Source organism: Marmota flaviventris, chromosome 11 (assembly GCF_047511675.1).
Source record: "Marmota flaviventris isolate mMarFla1 chromosome 11, mMarFla1.hap1, whole genome shotgun sequence".
Classification (NCBI taxonomy): domain Eukaryota; kingdom Metazoa; phylum Chordata; class Mammalia; order Rodentia; family Sciuridae; genus Marmota; species Marmota flaviventris.
The window spans coordinates 10,860,710-10,888,431 of record NC_092508.1 but is presented as its reverse complement, the minus strand read 5'-3'; the positions used below and the strand labels follow the sequence as shown (position 1 = coordinate 10,888,431).

At 31.5% G+C, this 27,722-nt stretch overlaps 1 protein-coding gene across 4 annotated transcripts in view; it reads left to right on the top strand.

The window, feature by feature from the left end:
- The window catches only part of Agfg1 (ArfGAP with FG repeats 1), a 55,722-nt gene extending 29,216 nt beyond the window's left edge, over positions 1-26,506 (top strand). Inside the window, exons 3-14 of one of the 4 annotated variants that reach the window (XM_027941721.2) lie at positions 835-950; positions 4,631-4,793; positions 5,639-5,792; positions 10,084-10,203; positions 12,294-12,503; positions 13,647-13,827; positions 16,344-16,423; positions 16,638-16,730; positions 21,735-21,782; positions 23,787-23,945; positions 25,159-25,250; positions 25,822-26,506. In XM_027941721.2, coding sequence (XP_027797522.1) covers positions 835-950; positions 4,631-4,793; positions 5,639-5,792; positions 10,084-10,203; positions 12,294-12,503; positions 13,647-13,827; positions 16,344-16,423; positions 16,638-16,730; positions 21,735-21,782; positions 23,787-23,945; positions 25,159-25,250; positions 25,822-25,881 — 1,476 coding nt within the window. In that variant the 3' untranslated portion in view covers positions 25,882-26,506. The remainder of the gene's footprint in view (positions 1-834; positions 951-4,630; positions 4,794-5,638; positions 5,793-10,083; positions 10,204-12,293; positions 12,504-13,646; positions 13,828-16,343; positions 16,424-16,637; positions 16,731-21,734; positions 21,783-23,786; positions 23,946-25,158; positions 25,251-25,821) is intronic. The other 3 variants (XM_027941723.2, XM_027941722.3, XM_027941724.2) reach the window with 3 other exon arrangements.
- Positions 26,507-27,722: the final 1,216 nt, after the last annotated feature.

Below are 27,722 nucleotides of genomic sequence, written 5' to 3'. Positions count from 1 at the left end.
CGCTAGCCCTTTTTATTTATTATTTTGAGACAGGGTCTAACTAAGTTGCTCAGGGCCTTGCTTAGTTGCTGAGGCTGGCTTTGAACTTGTGATCCTCCTGCTTCGGCTTCCTGAGTTGCTGGGATTATAGGCATATGCCACTATGCCCGGAGAGTAAGCAGTTTTTAATTTTGTTTTTACTTTAATTTTTTTCTTTGTAGCTCTTTTTTGTGTTCTTTGTGTCCTATTTCCATTCTGCATCATTTCATTTCTTCTACTTCTTCAAATAAGTTGAATATCTCAGATTGACCTTTTTTTTTTTTAGCCATTAGACCAAAAAATAAAAAATAAAAAAAAAGCACAGGAGGCAATTATAAAATATGAAGCTAGAGTTGTATTTGTGTTTATTATTGTTATACTTTAATAGCAAATTATTTATGATCCGGAATTTTTCTTTTTGGTTGATTTTTAAACTTATTAAAGGGCCTGTAAAATTGCTACTGATTGAGTTTGTTTTATGGGTGAGGAAACAGATTTTATAGATTACATGATTGTGCTAATAGGTTATGATCATGCCAAGACCAAATACAATACCAAACCCTTAATCCTCTCAAATCTTGGTTTACTATTCATTTTTTTTATAAAGTGCCATCTTTCATGATTCTGCTAAAATTTTACTGTGTATCGCAACATACTAAAATAAATTCAGTCCTTTGTGGTTATAAAAAAATCCTCATTGAATGTATTACTATTGAAATTATTAAGTATGTTGGCTTTCTGAAAGGAATATAATTTTTTCTTTGTCAGTAAGTGAAGATATTGAATTTAACACTTCTTTTTTAATTGTTTCCAAAGGTCTGTAAACAGATCTGGCTAGGATTATTTGATGATAGATCTTCAGCGATTCCAGACTTCAGGGATCCACAAAAAGTGAAAGAGTTTTTACAAGAAAAATATGAAAAGAAAAGATGGTGAGTGAACTGTTTGTATTTCCACTAAAGCCTCACAAAATTTTATTAATTATGGTTAAGGTTAGTCTATTATGATGAAGGAAGGCAGACAGGAAGAAAACAAAGTAGCTAAGTAGGTAAGTAGGTTCTCATTATCGTTTGGTTTATTATTGGATTTGTTTTTCAAAAATGTTTACTCCTTTATCTTACTTCACTATACCTATTAGCAGCCTTTTAATTATAATTACCAGGACTCAGTCAATTTGCTACCTGGTTAAGAAGGGAGCATTTATACTTCCTTAACTAAATCCATTATTTTAATAGGTTATACGTAAAGCTAATGTGTCCCTTACAGCACAGCAAGGACTATATCTACAGAGCTAGTGTTCAACCACTTAGGGCTCCTCATTTTTAGCTTTATGTCATAATATAGGTATAGTACTCATTAACTATGAGCAGTTTTGAATAGCATCTTTACTTCTTTGGAGGTTAAGAAGATAGAGGAGTCAAGAATAGAGGGAATAGATAATGAGGAAGTAAACTGCCACTTTTCCCCAACAGATGATATATTTATAACCTGTTTTGGTCCTGAGAGAACACTTGCTGTGGTTTATAGGGGAGTGATCTTTACTCTCAGTCAGTAAGCACGTTAGCTCTGATTTGTATGCTCGGTCAGATTTATATATTTCTTTTTTTTTTTTTTTTTTTAAATTTTTGTAGTTGTACATGGACAGCATGCCTTTATTTTATTTGTTTATTTTTATGTGGTGCTGAGGATCGAACCCAATTCCTCACTCATGCTAGGCCACTGAGCTACAGCCTCAGCCCCAGGTTTATATTCTTACTGATCACTAAAACAGACTACTTTTTGCAAGGCAAAATTAACCAGGACTATATTCACTGGTGCTAGGTACATTGGTTATGAATATAGGTAGAAATATACCACTATAATTTCAGTTCAGAAAAGAAAAAGTATTAAAAGGCGATAATAAAAATATAGTGAAATGAATAATTCTTTTAAAGAAAGTGATATTGTCCTTTTACCATTTAATTCTTAACTTCTTATACACTTTATACTCTATAGAAGAGTGTTCTCCTTGCATAGTCCTGGTGTAATTTTCAGTTTTCTTATCAGTATTACTTTCAACAACTAAGAAACTAAGTTTGGTTAGGATTTTAGATAGGGTAGTATTAGCCATGAAGATAAAAATGAATGTGAATTGTAAGAGAAAATGTGAATAATATTGATAGAATTAAAACCATAGATTGACAGTCCTGTATTTATAAGAATAATAAGTTATTCCTTCAAACCATAAGCTAAATAACTAAAAAGCCTGAAGTAATTATAAGTCCTTGTATTCTAACAGAATAGTAATAGCAAGAGTAATACAAATACAAACTGTAAATGGTAGGTGGAGAGGGGTGACCATTATTTTCAAGGGCCAGAACCTATGTATATCTTTTTAACTCTGCTCTTGATTGCACACTCCTAACATGTACTGTATTTCAGTGCAAAATTGTGGCCACTGTATTAATGTATATCCACAGTATTCTGTGCCTGCTAATCTTGCACTAATGACAGCTTTAGTGATAAATGATTTTTAAGTAATATCTGCACAATTTTTTTAAAAAGCTTCACATAATGGTGGTCTCACCCTACTGTTCTGTAAAAAAATTGGCATATGATCTACAACAATTTTGCAGTGATAATTACTAATGTAGCGGCAAGCTTTTTTTTTTTTTTTTTTTTCTTTTGGTAAATGTGGTGTGAGCACTATCCAAATACAGTCTCGCTAAGACTCCTTAATATAGAAAGCTGCACTTATAACAGTGATGCTGTTGTTATTCATGATCTTTTGAGAATCACTCCTCAATCTTCTGCAAGATTAGTCCCTTTACTTTAAGTGGTTTTTTGTGCTATAAACTCTTATCTGGTTTGGCTGTACTCAAGAATTTATGTTGTCAGTGGAATGCCCAATTACAGGAAAGCATAGCTTCTTTGTATTCATTCTTACATCTCTTGTCATTTCTACCATTTATTTAAAAAAGCAATTGCTCATGATTATTATGTGTTCGGTAATAACTAGCACTCCCTATAGTTAATGTACTAAGAACTGTTCTGTGTGTTCTACAAATGGTAACTCATTTAAACCCCACAGCAACTCTATCTCCATTTTATAGATGAAAATGAAAGAACAGGGTTGAAGTTTGCCCCAAGTTTTCACAGCCATTAAGTGGTGAAGCTGGGATCTTGTCACTGGAATAGGTGCTCTTAACAATACTATGTTCTTACTTGTCCAACTGTTTATTATGGGGGATGGGATGGAGAGTAGGGTAGACCTATAATTACAGAGAACAGAAGATTTCAATAATGCTACGTCTAGAGATTAGCATTGCCAACTTTGGGGCATTTTATCCTTACTGCTTTTTTCCTCCCTTCATTGCCCTCCTCCCATGAATCCTGCCATGATGGGGTTAAACCTGAAACACTTATGACATCTTATGGGAATCTTTCCATGTCAAGCAGAGTAGCTCCATAATATTATTATAAATTTTAGCATAATCCCTTTAAGTATTTTTTTTTCGTGATGGATGTACAGTTTGTCTCCAATTTTTAAAAAATTATTTAAATTGCTGTGGTAACATGCATGTTCATGTACCAATATGCACTTACCAAGTTGATTGCTAAGGATAAGTTTCTGGAATGGGTACTTCTGGGGCACAGAGCATATGTGTGAATGTGTTTCAGTAGACAGCATGAAGTTCACATGTGGATGGGAGATAGCTTAATTGTACATTTTTTTTCCTTTATAAGTTTTCATATCTGTGTCTCCTTTTGTGAATTGGTTTGGTCCATTTCAAAATGAATTTAAATGATCTTATTATAGATTTATAATAATTCCTTATATTTTAAGACTATTAACTGTAATATAATAAATGTTTCTTTACCTTCTTTTACATCTCCAAATGTTTATGATCTTAATATATTTTTGTTTTTAAAAATTAAAGTACATTCTATGTCTGTGTAAAAATATACTACAATGAATTCTCATACACATGTATGTATGTATGTGTGTATGTATGTATATGTGGTGTATGGGTGTATGTGTGTATATATACACACACACACACACTCTGATAATGCACTAATTACAGTAATAATAATAAAAGGTCAGTAGAGTAGAGCAAGTGGATCCGGGAGAGGGAGGAAAAGATGGAAAGGGAAGGTACAGGGGAATGAAATTTATGAAATTATATGCCTGTACAAATATGATTTAATGAATTTCACTATTTATAATTATGCACCAATATAAATAAATTAAAAAGAGCTAAATAATCAAATTATATTGCAATAAAAATAATAAGCTACTGATACATGTATAACATAACAGAAAATTACAGTATTAACTATTCATCTTCTGTTTTAAAAAACAGTTGGTATATTGTATTTATAAAAATAATAAATATATAATTTTTTATAAAAGCCATTGGTAAATAATTGAAAAAAGTTTTTTAGTTCATCTATTACATTCTCTGGTGTTCCAATTAAGTGTAGTCTTAAGCTATCAATTTTAAGTGAGATTTTTCAGATAAGATTAATGTGGAAACAGTTTTGTACAAAATTAGAATTGAGCTTATCTTTTAGTGTAGGATTCCTATGCTTTAAAAATTAACTACCTATTCTAATTTTCACGTTTTAGGTATGTCCCACCAGAACAAGCCAAAGTGGTGGCATCAGTTCATGCATCTATTTCAGGTTCCTCTGCCAGTAGCACAAGCAGCACACCTGAGGTCAAACCACTGAAATCTCTTTTAGGAGATTCTGCACCAGCACTGCACTTAAATAAGGGCACACCTACTCAGGTGAGTAGTCTTTTAAAAGTCTTTGTAAGGACTTCCACTTAAGGAGAATTGAATATCAAGAATTTGAGAGGGGGTGTGTGTGTGTGTGTCTGTCTTGTTGTTTTGTGGTGTTGGACAACCACTTTTACCACTGAGCCATATCCCCAGCCCAAGAATTTGAGAATTTTTTTAATTTGAGAATCTAAGACAGCAATATAACATATGTCCTCATGGTTTGTAATACATTAATTGATTATTGGGTAAGTGATAGGAATGTGGTTTTGTTCTGTTTTTGATTGCTTTAACTTCTCTACAGTTTATGGAGGTGTACAGGAAAGTTGCTAAAGCTATCTGTCTTGATAAACAATTAGTGAAACCTGAATCTGTAGTGACAGAGCAGGATAGCTTCTGTGATGTACTTTAACGGGATATAATAAGATTTTCCCAAATGTGTGATTGTGTGGCATGTTTATCATTGAAACTCGGATGGCTTTCCCTTATAACTTATTCTGAAAATATGAAGAGTACAGTCTTCATAAATTGATTTCTGAGGTTAGTACTTTGTTGTACTAGATGGAGTTGTGACAGATCTTGTTCTGCGTGGCATTGCAACTTTAATCCTATACAGCGGTTCTGAAGTATAGTACTGTAGATTACATTCTACCATTTTTATAGTGCATTCTAGGGCTTTTGGATAAATTGCTTTGTTTTCACAAAAGGTCTGGGTGAAAAATATGAACAAAGGAATTAAGTCAGTATACTGTAACTCTTCCTGCATATAAATACTTCATGAATTAGAGATAGTTTTGTATAAAAATTCAGCAGCTCTTACTGAAAAATCTTTATAGTTGACATGTGGTTTTTAGTCCCCAGTCGTTGGTCGCTCTCAAGGACAACAGCAAGAAAAGAAGCAGTTTGATCTTTTGAGTGATCTTGGCTCAGACATTTTTGCTGCTCCAGCTCCTCAGTCAACAGCCACAGCCAATTTTGCTAACTTTGCACATTTCAACAGTCATGCAGGTATGTCTTTTTTCAATAGCTTTTGGATGGTATATGTATAGAACACCAAGAAACATTCAATCACTGAGCAACTTCCCCAGCCCTATTTTATATTTCATTTAGAAACAGGGTCTCACTGAGTTGCTTAGCACCTCTCTTTTGCTGAGGCTGGCTTTGAACTTTCCATCCTCCTGCCTCAGCCTCCCAAGCTGCTCACATTACAAGTGTGCACCACTGTACGTGCCTCAGCATTCATTCTTCATTAAGCATCAGTTTAGTTGAGGGTATTTGATTACCCTTAAATATATATAACTATGTAACAGTGGTACTTTTAAACACAAAAGAGATTAAGTATTTTATGTCTGTTAAACAAGACTTTTATTTGTTAAACCTCAATATGGTTATAAATTATTTAAATAATAATAGTAATAATTCATTCAAATTTTTATTTCAGTTCTAATTTTTTGTGTATTATGAGTGTGTGTGTGTGTGTATATATATATATATATATATACACACACGTATATACTCTGACACACATGCATATATACACACATGTGATCATATAAATATGTACCTAAAATTTGTTTGAATAAGGTTTCAAATAAGGTGTAGACATTGTAGTTGTGAAGTAAGTCTCTTAGGTATTTTAATCTATAGGTTCTTTTTCCATCATTTTTTCCTCTTATATAAATTGTTAAAAGATAGGAGCTTATTTGTCCTGTAGAGTTTGCTGTGGTCTAAATTTGTTGATTGTACCATTGTGGAGCTGTTAAACAAGCTACTTTTTTCTATATATTTCTTGTAGGTTGTAGTTGGATCTAGAGATTGGTCAGTTACAGGTGTGTGTGTGTGTTGGGTTGCTAGGGAGTTCCAGATTCTTTATGGGAGGAATAACTAGGGGACTGACTATTTGGAATTTAAGAGGCACATAATTTTGCAGTCTCTTTTTATACTATTAACTGCTCATTAATACTTGGGTCAATTATGCCAAATAATGATAAGCCTAAATTTATCTATTCATTATTTATTGTATTGGATTTATATTAGAAACATTACATTTCTATTGAAAATATACATGGAATCTATTTTGGATACTAGTAAGCATTGAAGTGTATTACAGAAGATATACCCATCTCCATTTATGAATGATTAAAGAAGCATCAATTCAAATGTACTAAATACTAATTTAGGAATTAATTTAGCCATTTAATGGTTTTATTTACTAATTCAAAATTTTGCTTTATATTATTTTCAAATGTGTGGGTAAGTTACTGCCAAAAGCTGATTTCTATAACTATAGATAAGAAAAATTTAAGACTTAATTTTTCTAAAATATATATTTCATAATTTTATGAGCATAGTAAAAATATTTCAGTTTATTTCATGTTTCCTTTTTTATGCATTTTGAGCATTTACAGATGAGGGATTATTGTTACACTTTTTTTATTTGTTTGTTTGTTTGTTATCTCTACAGACTAATTTGTACCATAACTGTACTCATACTTTAATAACTCCCTTAAAATGTTCTTTGAAAAAAATAGAAATAGTTGTAGAATATGAAATTAAAGAAGAGAGAAACCTATTTTTACAAGATCCATAGATGGTGATAGATTTTTAATTATTCTTTCTTTCTTTCTTATATATGGTGGAAATGATAGATGAATATGAGGAAATACTTCAGTAACCAAGTAGCTGGGATGTGTTGCTTAAAGAAGTAGTCCTTTTTCAGACTGAAGTTCTTACTTATCAAAAATGCCTACTCAAATCTCCCCCCCCCCCCCACACACACACATACCCTGCTTCATTCTACTTATATTTGATACCAGGAAAATGCCTTTTTAAAGAAGGTTCTACAAAATTACTCAGTTTTCCCTTCAGTATATTTGATACCATGTTGACATTTTGCCTTGGAATAATTTTTAGATGTGAATCAATGTCATGATTCCACTGATGAATCTTTTTCTAGAACCATTGAAAGCACTGTGTAATTTTATTTTTTCATGTGTAGTTCACAAATAAGTCATTGATGGATGAGTTCTCACTCTGAAGTTCTGATTAAAAAAAAATGAAGAATTTACCCTGAAGAGTTTGATAGTATTTAATGACAAGTGATAATTATTCAGATGTGCCAATCTGGTTAGCATTGTTTGTTAGGAAACTTGTTTTGTTGTAGATAATTGAAGTGGCTTAAAAGCTAGAAATCTATACCTTCAAAAGAACATTCTGGCTGAGGTGGTGTATATGAATATGTGGGGTCCTTATTGTGTTTAAAGAGTCATCTTCTACAGAAATAGGAAGTTAGAAACATAATTCATGTATGGAGTATTTTGCTTGGTTATAAACATTGTATCACAAAATCTGAACTGTAGTTTTATCATATGTTATGGATCCCTCAGATGACACAAATGAGTCATGTAATGCTGTGTGGAACTGTGGTATCTTTTTTAAAAAAGGAATATTCTAATCTATCACTACATGGAAACATGGACAGAGGAGTATTAGATGAAGAGGATCAAGAAGTCTAGTTTTGTTTGTTCTGTGTGAAATGCCCTCTTTTTTTTTTTTTTTGTACCAGGGATTGAACCCAGGAGTTCAAAGCACCCTGGGGTGCTTAACCACTGACATATCCTCAGCCTTTTAAAACATTTTTGTTTTGAGACAGGGTCTCACTAAGTTGAGAAATGTAAGTGTATTTCAGAACAGAAGAAGAGATGGTACAGGTATATGGTATAAGGTTAGGTACATTTTTTCCCCTACTTTATACCCATGCAGACATATACAAAACAAAATACTATTAAGCTTTTTGGATTTTCTTCCTAGAATAGGAAGAAATATGTGTAGTAAGTTGCTTTGTTGGTAGAAGAAGTTTTTTTTTTTTTTTAGTAACTTTTTTGGTTTGTTTACAGTAGAATACATGTAAAAGCTCTACAAACTCAGGCATACATAAAAGAAGAAAATGATATTGATCTGAAATCCCACTGCTTAGGGTTAATTAAAATACAAATATTTATTATGAATATAATACCATGTTTAGTTGAACAAAATTGGCAGTTAAAAATGTCTGGAATTTATTAATTTATTTTCCTTCATATAAACATTTTTGTTCAGGATTAAATATTTTTTATATGAGTTTTAATGGCTGCATTGTAGTCTGCCTTATGATGTTTCATAATATATTTAGGTGATCCCTTTTTGGTGGTCATTTGAGTTTCTGATTTTTTTATTATTATTGAAAACATAATTCGTGGAGCTTTTAGATACAGCTATACTCACTTGCAAGGTTATTTCTTTACAGAAATTTTCTAAAAGTTGAATTGCCTGTAACCTTTTACTGTACTAATGATGTTTATCCTTTTTCCATCCTTCAGACATGCTTTTCATTCTTGCCACTGAGCATTCCCTTTCCTATGTCCCAGGCGTTTCTTATTTGCATCATATCTTCTTAGAAAATTCTTACTTAGCATCTCTTTTGGCCTTTCAAAAAAAAAAAAAAAAACTTTCGAATTATTTATTTACATATTTAGATTTAGAAAAGTCTGGACATTTTCTCCTGTGTCGAGGACCATCTAAGTTGAGAAATGCATCTTGATTTTCTTTTCTTTTCTTTTTTTTTTTTTTTTACTGAATGTGATGTACAGTTATAATTCCTATGTAACTTTGTTTCTTAAATTATCACATGAATTTGAAATAGCAGCCTTCTGATATAGTGTGAATATATTCTTTTTATTTGGTGGTCATGTTCTTATACATTCAAAAAATTCTTTTCATATTCCTATGCCCTTGGTACCACATAATTGAAAACTTTAAAGGAACTCCAAAAGAATATTTTACTAATGTAATTAAACTATCTGTATCATTATTTTAGATATTTAGATTATTCTTCAGATTCACATAAGTTATTATTATCTCTTTAAATCAGTGAAATTTCCAAAATGTTCCCCACATTCTTGTTTGTTTTTCTGTAACTCATATTTTAATGTTCTGAATTCATTTTCCTTTGTTAATAGATTCACTTTTTTAGCACTGTTCCTGAGGCTATTCAAAGGGTATTGTGTACAGATTATCTTTTCACACAATATTTTTGGAAATTTCTGGATACCCGTTAGTAAATAGTTATATTTGGGTTAAATTCTTGTAGGACTGAAGTTTTGTAGGTTAAATTCTTGTAAGTCTGATTTCTAAATGAATTCTCTTTAATGTGAGTTTTGATGCCTTGACACTTTTCATAAAATTCTTAAATTCATTTGTCATGAATTTTCATTTGTACTTTTCATATTCATTAACGTATGTTGTTCCTTGCCATTTACAGCTCAGAATTCTGCAAATGCAGATTTTGCAAACTTTGATACATTTGGACAGTCTAGTGGTTCGAGTAATTTTGGAGGTTTCCCCACAGCAAGTCACTCTCCTTTCCAACCCCAAACTACAGGTAGAGCTTCTCCAGAATTATGCTTAAATGTTTACTTTAAAAACCACAACAACAACAACAATAAAACTCTGTAGGTATAGTTTTAAAAATTAAATTCTATTGATTACCTGACTTTAAAGTAGTTCTGTCTTACAAAGCTCTGGGGAAATCTGCAATCTTTTATTTTTTCTGTTCTTTTTGCTTTTCTGAACTCTTTTAGTATGTTGTCTAATTCACTGCATTCATTCTCTTCCTTTTCCTGCACATGAATCTTGCTTAAATTTCCCATGCAAAGGGACATTAAAGTGTTTTAGGTTCATGGAGCACATTGATTTAGGCCATCATTTTATGTCTGAATAAGGGAAGCTAATTGCTTCCATAGAACTAAAAGTGGAAGTAACTTCAAGAGCAACAAGCTTGAGAAAAAATTCTAAATGTTATTATAGATTAATAATAATCACTTTAATCAAACATAGAAATTGTTTTCTGTGCAGGAATTGGTCTTTAAACATTTAATATTCTCCCACAAACTGTACCATTTGCAGTCATTAAATCATTGTTTAGATATTTGGCTGATTGCTTTTCTTTCAACTTTTTAATCTGTATGTATTGTCTTAAAGCCTTTTCTTTCAATTTTCTTTTTTTTTTCTTTAACTGTCATCATTTATATAATTTCTGGCTGTCCAGCATTTAGAATGCTTTCATCTAGCTGCAGTTTTGGTGAATTTACTTCAGCTTTTCCTCTCCAGGCTACCCACAGTAAGTTCTGTTGTCCAGTAGGCTTCTTTTTTTTTTTTTTTTAACTAATTTGTATGTTTTGTGCTATATCTCATGGGTGTTTTCAAATATAGATTATTAATCATTTTGTAATTCTAATCCTTTATAAATTTATACTTTTACTCTCCTCTACTATTGAGCTCAGTTTTTTTTACACAGCTATATTTAATCAAACTTAATTGGTAGTTTTGAAATAAAATTTTTCATAAAAATTTTAGAAGTTTAGCATTTGTTTTGCCATTTCCTTGTAACAGCTCACTATCTTTTAAATAAAGCACACTTTTGTTAGCTTCAATTATAACAACCACAGTTTAATTTCTGAAAATTTTTTATTAGTATATTATTTGTTTTAGAATGTCTAAAGAACTGACTAATGAAAGTGTTCATGGTTTTCACATAGAAGCACCTTCTGTCTGTTTTAAAAGTATCTCTAAGTGTACTTGGCTGTCACCTTAATACATAACCATATGTATATGCCATTTTGATTACGGAAAGTATGGTTTAGGAATGAAGAACGATATATCAAAAGTATAGGATCAAAAGCATGGTATGAAATATACTGACTATTTTGTCAGTACTTGAGGAAAGTTCTAAAATAGAGGCATTCTAGTTTAGCTGTGTCAATGTGTAAACTTGAGTTGATTAAAACATTTTTCTATCAAAAAGTACAGTATAATTATTATGTATAACTATATGGGTTTACTGTGAGCATCATGATATTGAATGCACATTAAATTACTATGTAAAATTAAATAATAGCTCTTAAAATGAAATTAAATGTAAAGATCAATGGCTGTCTTTTTAAAAAGTTCTTGATCAAAATAATAGATTTAAATATTGTTAGCTTCTATCCCTGGGATTTGTTTAAACTGTGTTGCCATAGAGCTTCAAAAGCTTGAACCCTCCAAGTAAGATATTTTGCATCTTGCTGGTATAGTCTGTTGAAGGAGAACTAGTCAAAGATCATGGCATATAGCTGGATGTTCAGTGAAGTAACTGAGTTTTAACCAGTTAACCCTAGCCCCCCACCCCACCCCAATAGTCTTCCCTCCAGGTCCTTTGGATTCTAGTTTCATAAATTATAAAAAGGCACATGTAGATGATTAAGATGATTCACCAGCCACTGATTTTAAGAATGTACATGATTATAAGGTCATACATGATTATATACATGATTTCAAGAATGTATGGGATCATAATATCATGTACCTTGTTATAAGAATGTCCTGTATAATCTTTATAAGATAATTTAGGAAGAAATGATCAAATTATCTACCAAAGAGTACTGGGAAAAAAGTGTAGAAATTTCAAGTGTTCTGTTTATTTTGTTACAGGTGGAAGTGCTGGATCAGTAAATGCTAATTTTGCTCATTTTGATAACTTCCCCAAATCCTCCAGTGCTGATTTTGGAACCTTCAATGCTTCCCAGAGTCATCAGACAGCATCAGCTATTAGTAAAGTTTCAGCAAACAAAGCTGGTTTACAGACAGCAGACAAATATGCAGCACTTGCTAATTTAGATAATATCTTCAGTGCTGGGCAAGGTACCGAGCTTTTTTTTTTTTTTGTGGTGGTGCTGGGGATTGAATCCACGGCCTTGGGTATGCTAGGCAAGCATTCTACCCTGAGCTGCATTTCCAACCCCTAGGTATCAAGCTTTAAACAAAATAAACACAAATTTGTATATCAAACAGTACTCAAAATTTGGTTATATTTATTAAAATATTTTTCCCATTTGTATAGATATATTGTCCACACTATTTTGAACGGAATTTTCACTTTGAGGTTTTGGATCTGAATTATCAACTACAAAATTGAAGGCTTAGAAATTAATTTATGAACTTACACTTTTAAAATAAAATAATTGAAAATTTTTATTTTATCCTAGAAAGCAAGCTTTATTACTCTGTGGCAATAAGGAGCCAATAAATTTTACTAAGAGAGCTGCCTAAAGGGTTATTTGGTGGTTTCTGTATTTTGAACTATTTCCTGCTATTATTTGGTATTTTAAAAATCTATATAAAAAGCAACATATTTCCATTCCATGTTTTCATCTTAAGGTCATTATTTTACATCTAAAAGTACGTAGTGCAATGGCGAACAGTAGGAGTCTGGAGCTAGACTGGTTTCCACATTCTGATCTCTGGGTCTCTCTCTTTTTTTTTTTTTCCTCATCTCCAAGGTGAGAGTGATAATAGCATTAAACTCATGAGATTGTGTTCTGTGTATTACTGCATGTAAGTTATTCAGAGCAGTACCCAGCACATAATAAGTGCTTAATAAATGCTTTCTACTTTTTTTTTTAAAACATGGAAAACCTTGGGAAAATGATAACTAGTAATAGGTTGTCCACCACAGGTCTAGCACTTTATGAATTTATATATTCACTTGAATGAGATCCACCTGTCCTGGATTTCCTTGAGAATTTCTTTTCTATGCATAATATAGACATATAATGCTAGAGAAAAATAGCATTCTGTCTATAGTGGTATGTATAACAACTAATCTGGTCCAACGTTGTAGGTACTAGACTGAAAGACCCCAGAATCCTGTTCATATATTTTATTTATTTATTTAATTGTTTTAGTACCATGTTAGTTTTAAATTTATTAGTTTTTCACGGCAAATGTAGTTGATAAGGTAAAAGTATAATTTTAAAGTGTGGTGTTTTTTTTGTTCATTCTCAGGTGGTGATCAAGGGAGTGGTTTTGGGACCACAGGTAAAGCTCCTGTTGGTTCTGTGGTTTCAGTTCCCAGTCATTCAAGTGCATCGTCAGACAAGTATGCAGCCCTGGCAGAATTAGACAGTGTTTTTAGTTCTGCTGCCACTTCCAGTAATGCATATACTTCCACAAGTAATGCTAGCAGGTATTTTGTCTTAATATTTTTGCTTTGTGTTTTATCTTTTAATTTTTTTCAACTATGAATAATATAGTTCAGTAATAACTGAGGGTATCATATAAAAATGATTGAATAGTTTTTAAATCTGAGGCAGTTGTTTAATTTGTTAATATAATCCTTGAGTAATTTGTTAATATAATCCTTGAGTAATTTTCATAATTTTCTCCTTCATTGAACCAGAAGTTTTGTTCCTTTTCATCCTTGAGTGCTAAAATGTAATTCGGAGAGTACACATCTTTAAATGGATGGTTACATACAGATTATACTCATCATATAATCCATTTAGCAGTCAAATTACATACTCATAAGGTTCAGTTTTTAATCAGAGACTAAACAGTGAAAGTACTATATTGTAGTCTTAATTTTTAGAACTATTCACACCAAAACACAACATCAATTTGTGTTTTGGTGTGAACAGTTTGCATTACATTTTATTGTCATATTGGTATTTATAAATTCAAAGATCTACCAATTTTATGTGTGTTTGATATACAGAAATTCTTTATAGTAGAAAGTTTAACTCATTTTAAAATATTAGATTTTTAAAAACTGTTCATTTTAGGGTCAAGAAAACAGACCCCCAGAGAATTGCCTGTACAATTTTAATCATCTCTACTTCCCATGCCTGTGGATTGTTACCTGCTTTTTTCTCTTATTATCCTTTCACAGCCTTTCTAGAGAGAAATTGCAGAATTCTAACACTACCTCCTTGAACTGTTTGATAATGAATTTTTTATGCACCAAATGGGAAAAAAATTTAGGATATGTATTAAGATTGTCCATATTAGATATTAATAATGAACTATAACTAGGTGACCATAAACTCAGGAAACTTAGATGAGTTATACAGTACAAATGGTTTATTAATATTATATTGCTGTATATTGGTGGTGCACAAAGAGTAGTCCGTAGAATATTTGGGGTACCTAAAATTATTACAGAGGAAACTGAGGTTAAAAAACTTTCTACAATAATTCTGAAAGTTTGTTTTCTTTTTTGCCAATTGACATTTGTATTGATGGAGTAAGGAATGGCAAGTGAAACTGTAGGTGTCTTAACATAAACTAAGATAGTGGTCATTCAGTAGTCTCTGTGTTTCTCAGCACCACACATTGTTTTACTTATGAATATTCCTAATCAGTTTTTTCGTATCAGTATTCTTGATGAAGTGGTAACATTTTAAATGTTATTAAATCTTTATCCTTAATATGTCTTATTGATTTTTCTATGTTAAATAAGGTATACATGAAGTGATTCTGGTGCATGTAGTTGTCAATTAACAACAAATTAACAATTTAAAAAAAAAAGTTGTCAATTAACAAGAAATTACTTGTAGAGTTGGTTGAGTTGTGGAAAGAAGTAGCCTCTTATTTTATAGAACACCATTTTTCTTTGACTCAGAGACTAACCATTACTATTCAGATTTGAGTATTTTTCAGACATATTCCAAAAAATAGGTTTGTCACTAAAAAAAATCACTGATGAAATTGATGTTTTCCACAAATATCAGAAGACTTTGGAAAATTAATAGACTATCACGAGCTTGACAGCTTCTCATTAATTGTTGGATGTTATGGTTAGCCATATTGATGTGATTTTTAAATTTTGTATGAAGAAATATGACAACATTTGGAAGATTGTCATAAGCTGATAAAACAAGTATTTTTCTTTCTTTCTTTCTTTTTCCTCTTGTTTTGGTACTAGGGGTTGAACTTAGGGGCACTCAACCACTGAGCCATACCCCTAGCCCTGTTTTGTATTTCCTTTAGAGACAGGGTCTCACTGAGTTGCTTAGCGCTTCACTGTTGCTGAGGCTGGCTTTGAACTTGCGATCGTCCTGACGCCTCAACCTCCCAAGCTCCTGGGATTATAGGCATGCAGCACTGTGACTGGCCAAAACAAGTGTTTTTCAAATGACCAATATATGATATAAAATTGGTAAAAGATTCATTTAAAGTACAGGATAGACCAGTGAACTTTAGTTTAATGGAGTGTAGAAAGTTCATTGATATGGTTTCAAATTCCATATTTCAGTTAATCTTTAAGAAACTATCACTGTTGTTTTTTATATGATTTCCACAATTATCTACTAAAGCTCTTAAAATATATTGGTCCTCTATTAAGCCAACCATTAAAGGGATATTCAGAAATATAAAACAATCTACCTTCTCATTAAGTTCATTTTATTTTAAAAATAGTTATTACAAAAGTATTATTTGTGTTATAGCTTAAATTATTTTTAAACCTGAGGAATATTTTTCTAAAGTTCTCAAGTTTATTTTCTCTATGATACAAACTGATGAATGTAATATACATAAAATATTTGTCGATTATTTGGATAATAATGTATTTTAAAGTGTAAATACATTTTGAGAGAGACTCAAAAAGTTTCAGAATTGCTATATCATGATATGTTCAGTGTTATCTGTTTCCATATTCTATGGCTACCCTGCAGGCACATTACTTTTGATTTTTGTTTTCAGCAATGTTTTTGGAACAGTGCCAGTGGGTGCTTCTGCACAGACCCAACCTGCTTCTTCTAGTGTGCCTGCTCCATTTGGAGGTATGTACTCCTGATATATATTGATTGGTTTTTATAAAGAACCTAAGTATGTATTGTGTAGCATTTTCTTAAGGGTACCAAGGGGCACTCAAAGCAATGATTTATTATCACAAAGCTTATGTTTTCTATCTTTATAAATATAGTGAATAAATATTTAAAATATTGAATACAAAATAAATTAGGATTTTATAGTATATTTTATAATTTTTTAAAGCTACGCCTTCCACAAATCCATTTGTTGCTGCTGCTGGTCCTTCTGTGGCATCTTCTACAAATCCATTTCAGACAAATGCCAGAGGAGCAACAGGTAAGGGGAAAAAAAGACTCGAGTATGAAACAAGTAAGCATTGGGGAAGTAATTTATCACAAAGACCTTGTGAATAACATCGCAAAATGGGGCCTGTCTCTTACTAAAGTGAATTGAAACTGGAAAGAAAAGTTAGTCCATAAAGACAAAAGCTAGTGAGAAATTTACACAATTTTGGAATTTAACAGTTGAGAAGAACCTTAAAAAAGATGTAGTGTTCCCTTTCTGGCCAAACCTTTCATTTTTCAGGTAGGGAAGATCAAATGGGAATGAGATTTCTTTAGAGTCATATAGCTAATATATGACCAAAGAGGAGCTTAAACCTGGTAATTTTTGTTGGTCTGGAATTGAACTAAGTAACATTTGTTGGTTTGGATTTAGAATTTCTGGCTGTGAGTCATTCAGTCTTAATAGAACATTTTATGAGAATTTTGTTTTTCCCCATGAGACCACATCAGATGAATGGGATTTGTTACATCTTTCTCATATTGTTTTTCTTTAAGTTTCGTCTTATTATGCTGTACATCAGAGCTCTTTGCCATCACCTTGGAATGTCAGAAAGTACAGGTGGTATGACGGTATCCATTAAATGAAGACTTTGTGAACTTTGATTTTGTGTAGTTCTAGAACCAAAGTTTTGATTCCAATTTTAGCAAATGTTGATATAAAATCTTGAGAGAGTAAGTAGGTACTTACAACATTGCAATTAGATTAAATCTTATAAAAAATTAGTGATTTTTATTAAATCTCTTTGTTATTGGTAAGATTAAGAATTGTGATGCTAGTAGTAGATAACTTCTTATTTTCATCTTGCATAAATATCTTTGGTTATGAATTTTTGGTATTTAACATAATAGTTGTTTAAAATAACTTTGAATTCCACATAAAATTTAATTTTTTAAAAATGGTTTATTTTTAAATTTAGGTCAATCTAATACAATGATTATTTAAAATTTCTATTGTGCTTTTGGTTGTTAAGTATACCTAACCAATGATTGCTTTAAATTTCTATTTGTATTATTTCTTTTTTATTTGGTATATGACCTTGCTGTTTCTTGCTGTATTATTTTGAATTAGTGGAAGGAATTTGTAAAATATTTCAGTGACACAATAGGCTTTTAAACATTGTCTCATTTAATTGTTGAAGCTCCCATCAAATAACTGTCTTAATCCTGGTGTAAGAATTGAGCAAACTGAGGCTTAGAAAAATTAAATGGGTATAGCCAGCTTGAGTTCAAATCCTGATTTAGTATTTATCTGCTAGGTGATACTAAGAATGTTTTTTATATTTTATTAATGAATGGGATAAGGATGATAGGGAGATGTATTAATATTTGTTAAAGTTGTTTGCAAGGTACCATTGATGAGTTTATAGATTTCCACATTTTAGCAACTGAGGAATGAAAACTGAAAACTTGTCTGAGGTTATAATCACTAAATAATCTGATCCTTATTGCTGTATTTATTTATAAAAATGTGTTCAGTATTCTCTGACTGTCAGTGTTGGTGTAAAATCAAATGATGTAAATCACTGTGTGATTATATATTTAATGCATTTTACTTTAGTGTTTTCTTTTCATTGATTGTACCTCTAAGTTCTGTCCTCAGAATTAAGAACTCTTTCGCTTATTATGTTTTAGAACATGAAAGTCTTTTAAAAACTATGATTCTACATAGGATATAAAATCATAAAATATATACGTGATAAATCAATTTTGATATGAGCATAGTTTATTAGAATGGTAAATATACTATGTCCATAAATTTTTATTTTGAGGTAAAATATTTTTATATTATAAGTCATTTTTGGATTTATCACATTGGTTATATTTTTTAGGTTATTATTGAATGCATTAAAGCAAATGTTGCATGTTTCTATTGAAGCTAAAATATGAATAGAACTTTGATGGACTGTCCTTATGACTACGAATTTTCACTACTTTATATCAACAAAATTGAGATAGCTTTTGAAAAAGGACAATTCAGAACAGTTTCATGTGAAATTTGAAAAGTCTTACCAGTATACTTCCTGGATTTTCAAGACTTTGGAGCTTTAACTTTTAACATATTATTTAAGAACCTTCTTTAGGAGATTACCCTGCATGGTTTAAGTATTCTTTTAATTTTAGGATTCTGTGACATTTAGCAGAGTCCTCTCCCAGCCTCAGTCCTTAAATCCAATTAATAGAATTAAGATAATTGTCATTTATTAGGCAATTCTCTTACAACTTCTCTCACTTATACTATGCCCTTTTTTTCAGAAGTCCTTTTGAAAAAAAATGAACTTTATTTTCTGTTTTAAAGAATTTTTTTCTTTCCAGGGAGATAAACTTATAGAAATGTAGAGCTGAAAGATTCCATAGGTAGTATCCAGACACCACAGCCTTATTTTATTACCTAGGTAGAAACCAATTTGCCTTTAGGGTTCAATATTAAGTAATGGCTAAACTTGATATTAACATTCAGGACACTTGTAAACCAGTACTTTTTTCATTCCAGTAAGATTTTGCATTTCTGTAACATACACTGATAAGCATATGTACTTGTTTCAGTAGGCCCACCTCACTCTGGAAATGAGATTTAAAAAAAAAAAAAAAAAGGAATGGGGGTAATTGAAGAAAAACGAAAGAAAACCTAAGTAGAGAGTTCCATTAGGTTGTATAAGACATTTTTGTAATAGAGGAGCTGATATACTCACCATGTTCCTCAAATTGCTCTTAATATTTGGACATCTCGAACATTTAATAATTTGCAGTTGGTACTTTAAAATGGAAATAGATAGATATAAAAATGAACACAACAAAAAGTTAAACTTCATAGCAGTCTGGAGAAAATATTGTCAAGTCACATATCTCACAATGGACTTATTAATAAAATGTGAAGAATTCTTACAACTCAATAATAAAATGACAACCCAATTTAAAAATTGACAAAAGATATTTTGAATAGACATTTCTCCAAGGGGGCATATAGTTGGTAAACACATGAAAAGATACTATTAGTTAGTAGAGGAATGAAAATCGAAATTACTGTGAGTTGCTACTTCACACCTATGATGGCTCTGATAATAATTATTAGTGAAGATATAGAGAAATGCCAAACTGCATATATTGCTTGTGGGAATATGAAATGGTATATCTGTGCTCAAAAAGGTCAACATAGAGTAGTTCCCCTATTAGGAATATACCCCCAAGGAAAGGAAACATTCACACAAAAAAACTTGTTTACACAAGTGTTTATGTGCATATTGTTCACAGTGCCCCCCAAATGAAAACAAATATCATCAACCCTATATATATTAACCCACATATCATCAACTGAAGAAGCCAAATGCTGAATAGCCATATAGTGGAATATTTTTTGATGATAATATGTAATGAAGTAATTATGTACATGGATGAACCTTGAGATTTTTATTCTAAATAAAACATTAGCTACTTACAAAAGTCTACTCATTTATTGTTCTATTTGTATAAAATGCCCAGAACAATAAAATCTACAGAGACAGAAAATAGATTGATTTATCATAGTTGATTAGTGATTGTAGTAGGCTGAGATGGTGGTAATGATGGGGCAGTATGGGAAATAGTAGCCTTTGGATATAGAATTTCTTTTAGAGGGGATAAAAAAGTAATCTAAAATTAGATTGTGGTGATGTTTGTACAATATCTGTGTATATATATTAATATTGAATTCTGTACTTTCAACGGATAAATTGTATGACGTGGATTATATCTTGAAAGTTATTTAAGAAAAATTTATAGCGTTTTTGGTACTCCAAAGCTTAGGGATTGGCATCTTTGTTCCATACTGAAATATAGTGGTTACTATTAATTTTAACAGTGACTGTTGACTGAATCTTGTAGCAGTATTTCATGGAAAAGGATTCTATGCTTAAGTACAGATGGGAAATGCCAGGACTTCTTAAAGCTTTAGAGTGGTCTAAAAAGGAGATAAATGTCAAGTGACCAAACTTAACACAGAACACTCCTTCAGTTAACCTTTGGTTGAATTAAGAGCACAGTATGTATGTGTGCTCTATGTGTGTATTTTTCTAATTTAGGAAGAAAAATACATTTGTTGACTGTTTAATATACAGCACTTTGATTCATTGTTACATTTAATCTTCTTAACAGCTTTGTGAAATGCATAGGTTCTGCTTGGTCACTTCATGCCCCCTATTAAGTAACATCGTGCTCCTAGACAATGGCAGAACCAACATTGATTCAGTTTCCTCAAATTTATGCTAATCTTAAAAGTATCGTATTTTAAAATGCATAGAAATATATTTTAGAAATAGCCCCTTTCCTTTTTGTTAAACAACAGTGAAAAAAGGTTTTAGTGTTCAGCAAAACCTGTTTGTCTTCTGTTAATTACATATCTTTATATGTAACCTCTTTATCCTCAAACGTGCCAGGTATGTAAGATGCACAAGATACATTTTTCTTCCTCTTAAAGGTGACTGTATTTTAAGCTGAAAGTCCCCACTCACCTTTTTAGTAAACCATGTTTAATAATTTTACCTGTATGATACTTAGTTAATTTGAGTCATCTTTATGTATTTCTAGTTGAGTTGTAAATAAAATGATCTGGCATTGTTCCGGTGCTTTATCTTAAGACTTGGGGTTTAGATGCTAAATAGCATTTTTGGATGCAGCTCATGATGTGTACAAATCTTTTTTTATACATATAGTTGTATCTTCACCTGAAAATAATGTCAGTGCTTTTTTTTAGAAATTGAATTTCATGAATGTTTCTTCATTCGATATTTATTCTCTTAAATTTTTCTTTATTTCAAGTGGTATAAATATTATAGTATTGTGAATATACTTGGAATAAAAATGCTCATTTTGTGATTGTGTTTTAATGTATATATTTTTATGCTATCCAGTTGGCAACAGCACATTCTAATTTGAGAATTATTTAATGAAACAAATTTACTTTATTTGAACAGTAGTTGTTCACGACTTAATTGACATTGGTCTCTTTATGGCTTTCCATAAGGCCTTTCTGGAGCAATGCATTCTCAAGTGTTTCCTCACGCTCATTTTGGTAGGTGGCCACAACTAATATCTAGATTTGTGTGGCAATTTGTCTACCTGCTTGTTGAAGCTTCTGCTAGCGTTCTGGATCCTTGCATGTGGAATTAAGTTTTTCCATGTTTTAAAATGGAGTGGGCATGGATGTGTGGCATCGAGATCATGTTGTATTAAAGTTATATGAAAATCTTTTCATAGTGATTTATGTTTTAATGCTGAAAAGCATTATTGCTTACCTCCATGGTCACAGTAGAATGTTAGTAGCTTTTTTGATTCTTTTTCTTAAGTTTGGATTCATAGTACTTTAAGTGATACCTTTTTGATATACCAAACCATTTTAACATATTCCATGGAGTTTGGTTTTGCTTAACTGTATCCCAGTATTGCTTTTTAGTGCTTTCTTAAACAGTGATTTGTCGAAGTTATGTCAGTGCATTAATGTCTGTAATACCTTCCTGTTTCCCTTTCAGTGTGCTGCTTATTCTTTCACTTGCTTCCCAGTGCCTATTTTCCCTTTTTTATATGTCAGTAACAATTAAATTTTTAAAGTTTGATGTGTAGTTAGAACTAATTTATTAAGCAAAATCGCATTGTTATAAACACTAGAACTCTTGTATTACTTTGGGCAACATCTATAACTTGTTTTTTATTTTTCTTTTTTAAGAAGAAAATATAGATTTTATGGAATACCTTTAGTATTAAGTAATTTTTGTGATTTTAATCAGTGATCATGTTAATTTTTTTAAGATCAGGAAGTTCAGTGTGTTATGGTATTTTGATAGTAGCATGCTTACAATATTTCATTATGTTATTACTAGAAGTCTATTTAAATCAATATTATATCTTGTTTTACTGAGTGCCTTCTTAGGACCAATAGGTGGAAAGGTGCTATTTAAATATTTACTAGCAATAAAAAAACACTGTTCTGCTACTATATGTTTTTGTTGTGTGAATTAATTTATAAATGATGATTAGGAAGTATGGTAGGTAGTTCACACCCAGGTCTCCTCCAGCATGTTAATGTTTTGCTATTACGTTATAGCAGTGGGACACAGATCCAAGGAGGCGTACAGTAGTACTGTTACCTTCTTACCCTACATTCTTTCTTTTCTAAGAATGCCCTTTTCAATCTTTCTGCATTTTGTTCTAATTTTTATTGTTTAGTAGTCCCCATGTTTCTCGGTCCTCTTCTAAAGTTATTTTTATTTACCTTTCAAAAAGGATGGGAATTCTTGGTTTATTTTAATTGATGTAGTAGGAAGTGAACATGTCCTTTTAATTGTGTCAGTGTTTTGTTGTTGCTGTTTTTGTTTTTGGTACTGGGGTTGAAGCCAAGGGTGATTTACCACTGAGCCACATCCCCCAACCCTTTTTTTGAGACATAGTCTTGCTAAATTGCTGAGGCTGGCTTTGAACTTAAAATCCTCCTGCCTTAGCCTCCGAAGCCACTGGGATTATAGGCATGTACTACCTACCTGGCTGTAGTAGTGTTTTTGGTTTTCAAATGTTTTTTTTTTTTTTTTCCCCCCTTGTTACAAATCTAAATAGATTTTACTGGTCTGCCTCTAATCCTCTTTCTCCTATAAGTCCAATTATTTTTAGTGAACTCTTCTGTTGAGAATTTAAAATGGTTTTCCAGGGACATACACCTTAGGGAATAAAATTAAAATTTTGGTTATTATTGTATATGGCAAAACAAACCTAAAAATAAAAATGTATACTCATATACATGTGAATTGCATTATAATGTGCTTTAAAAAGCACATTATATATTTGAGAAATTTGCTTGGACTTTGAAATGACAGCTTTAGTAGTTTCATTCTTGTCATGGGTTTCAGGAGAACAAAATTTCCTGGTTTATTACTTCTTTGTTGGAATTTCAGATGCCTCTAATATATGTCTTAGTATTTTTCAACGTAAGTTGTGTATTGTACAATGTTGAGTATAAGAAGCATACTGTCTCCCCCCCCCCCTTTTTTTTTGCGTAACTGATTATCCCTTTTTTTCTTTCTGTCAGCGGCAACCTTTGGCACTGCATCCATGAGCATGCCTGCAGGATTTGGCACTCCTGCTCCCTATAGTCTTCCCACCAGCTTTAGTGGCAGTTTTCAGCAGCCCGCCTTCCCAGCCCAAGCAGCTTTCCCTCAACAAACAGCTTTTTCTCAACAACCCAATGGTAAGAACTGACACTTGAATAGCAGTAAGTCCACTTTAGATATCCTTTATATATTATAATATAATATAAGGTGTTTGGAACAAAGACTTACCTAAAGAATGCTATAGTGTTATGTGCTGAGCTTTTACTGTACAAAAATAGAAGCCTCCAGTGATTTTGATCTCAGAAAACAATGATTTTTTGAGTTACTGCGCCCAGATTACAGATTTTGGGAAAATTTGCTTGGACTTTGAAATGACAGCTTTCTAAAGAGTATACCCCTTCCTTCTCAAAGTCAACCAGTTTCTTTTTTTTTTTCTTTTCAATTCATCTTGTATGTTTTTTGATTTGAAAAGGAAACTATAGGCTTTTAGTATTAGTTTGTTTTGTCATCACAAAAATGTTGCCTTGTGCTTTTTTTGTATAAGGGTGTGGGGTGTGTGTATAAGAGCAATTTTCTAAATTGAAGACTTGAGAAGATACAACAATTTGTTTTACCTATTTTTCACATTTGCTGAAGTGTGAAATCCATGGGATTTTTTTAATGATTATTTTTGAATCACAACACATTTTTTTTAAGTCACCAGTTAGATAAAAGTCTGAAAATATGGTCTATGGAAGAGCCATAAATGATAAAGTATTTCTAAATAAATACTATGATTTATGTAGAAATTGTTGTGTGGTCCACCCACACAACTCCTCCCAGTCACAAGTTATCAGTTAAGTAAAGCTAGAATCAGTCATTTCTTTTTTATAGTATTTGTATATATATACACCACATTTGCTTTTTAAATTATATTTTCATATATGCATTTTAATTATGCATAATAGTGGGATTCTTATGACCTATCATACATGCACATAACATAATTTGCTTCATTTCATCCTAGTATTTCACCTTTCCTTCTCCTCTCCCAGTCATCTGAGCTCCTCCTCCTCCTGTAATGGTTGCCCTTTATTTATTTTTTAAATTTATTTTTAATTGATGTATTATTATTATACATAAAAGTAAGATCCATTATGCTATATTCATTTCTTAAGGGCTTTGTGAGAACTTATTTTAAGACATGTCATAGGAAGTTTATCTCCAGCTTCTGAAAGAACTGTTAGACATAACAGTTAAACTTTGATTATTTTTAGTTTTGCTCCTCTGGTAAGAATTTCTCTGAAAGTTATTATATGAGACTTAATAAACATCCGATTATCTTATAATTGAGGATTCTGTTTTCAAAAGGTGCAGGTTTTGCAGCATTTGGACAAACAAAGCCAGTGGTAACTGCTTTTGGTCAAGTTGCAGCTGCTGGAGTATCTAGTAATCCTTTTATGGTAAGTGAAATTCAATTTTAACTACTATATAAGTTGATGCCTCAAGGAAAAACAGGATGTGTATATCCATACATGCTGTTTTTGTTCTGATATGACAAGATGTACAAATTGAGACAAGAGTCAGTTATGCATGTTCTTTATCTGACCTTTAAAAATAATTAGTTGTAAATCAAAGCACTGACAGTAAATAAATTTTATAATATAAAACTTAATCTGCTTTGTTGTCAAAATAACACTTTAGGAGAGGCTGTAGGATTTAATGAATCAGTATGAAAAGGAAGAGATTTTTGTTTGAAAAACAAGTTCTTCTATTAAAGGACCAAGTCTCCTCTTAGATTATCTTACAAGAATTGTTTGAAATAATGGCTGTGAAAGATACAGCACAGTCTAGGATACATAATAATAGTAGTATTATAGTTTGTTGCCAGTAACCATTATAATAAATGTTATTGAAAATAATAATAATTCTAATAGAAATAAAATTACCTAGATAAATATTAAGTAGAATTTAATGTTTTCATATTTTGCACACACATCACTTTTGTCTGTTTTGTCTTGTGTTTCCCTTTAGACTGGTGCACCAACAGGACAATTTCCAACAGGAAGCTCATCAACCAATCCTTTCTTATAGCCTTATATAGACACTTTACTGGAACGAACTTTTATGTGGTCACATTACATCTCTCCGCCTCTTGCACTGTTGTCTTGTTTCACTGATCTTAGCTTTAAACACAAGAGAAGTCTTTAAAAAGCCTGCATTGTGTATTAAACACCAGGTAATATGTGCAAAACAGAGGGCTCCAGTAACAACTTTTAACCTGTGAATTGGCAGAAAAAGGTAGCGGTATCATGTATATTAAAAATTGGCTAATATTAAGTTATTGCAGATACCACATTCATTATGCTGCAGTACTGTACATATTTTTCTTAGTAATTAGCTATTTGTGCATATCAGTATTTGTAACTTTAACACATTGTTGTGTGAGAAATGTTACAGGGGAAATAGATCAGCCACTTTTAAGGTGCTGTCATATATCTTGGAATGAATGACCTAAATCATTTTAACCATTGCTACTGGAAAGTTACAAAGTCAAAATTGGAAGGTTTTATTCGTTCTTGAATTTTTCCTTTCTAAAGAGCTCTTCTATTTATACATGCCTAAATTCTTTAAAAATGTAGAGGGATACCTGTCTGCATAATAAAGCTGATCATGTTTTGCTACAGTTTGCAGGTGAAAAAATAAATATTAGAAAATATGCTATTGTTTTTGTGTTCTTGCTGCAATGCCTTTACCAAAGTGGCCTTAAATATGAGTAGTGAATTGAGAACATCTTGAATTCTTAAAGACTTCTAGTGACTAACTTTTTATAAAAAGGCCATGTAGAAAATTTATTAAAACTACTAGGATTGCTATATTCAGGAATATGTCAGTGGTAAAGCATTTAAATGTAGCTTGTCAGATTCACCGTAATACTTCTACTTTCTTTGCAACTTCCTTATTTTGTGAAATTTGTATATAAAGAATTTGCATGTATGTGTTATTTACAAAATTTTTTAAAAGATTTTGAATTTCTCAAGACTGCAAAAGGCCTATTTTAACTATTGATTTTTTTAATTTTAATTGTCTTTGAATGTATTGAAAGCAGACATGCATTAACTGTGACATGATTGCACCTCAGTTGTTCCCCTACCCCCTTTTCTGGACAAATTGATATTATTGATAGGACATATGTTTATGTTCATTTTGGGGGGGGGAAAGCTGGAACCCAATGTTACCTTAAAGTTTTGGAATACTTTGTTTAAAAAGGCAGTGATACTAAATTTAGTTATATCTTTTTGTTAATATTCAAATGAACTTGTTTTAATATTTATATATAGTAATGCTTCATTCATCCAGAGTAATCTGGCAGTCTCATCAAAATGGAACACAACCAAGAAACTTGGAGTAATTTTTAAAATATGTGTCTGAACAACTTATCTAAGTCATAAAATCTATATGTTAGAGCTTATGCATTTGTTTTTGTGTGAGATTTTAATAATTTTGATTATTTGATTTCCTAGCTCATAGCATATTAGTAGTTCAGAAGTGATGGCTTGAAAGGAAGAAGGTAAAGAAACTGAAGAGTATACACTGTTCAGGACCATTTAGTGAGGGGCAGGCAGCCCAGCCTAGAGAACATCAATATATCACTTTCTAATAATTATCTGTTGTTATAACGCTGTGTCACCAAGAAAAGGTGAAATTACATACATAGATATGTAATATATATGAAAAGTTTTATCTTAAAACGATTAAAAAAATTTTAAAAGTTTGGTATTAAGAGGTGAACATCAGTTTCCTCAAATACTTTATTCATGTTGAAAGCCTTTTGCAATTATGACTACATACATGAGTTGTTACCTTAGTGTTTTAAAATCTTTATATAGTGTTGTGGACTTTTTAGATTATTGCTGTCCAGTGCACACCTAACT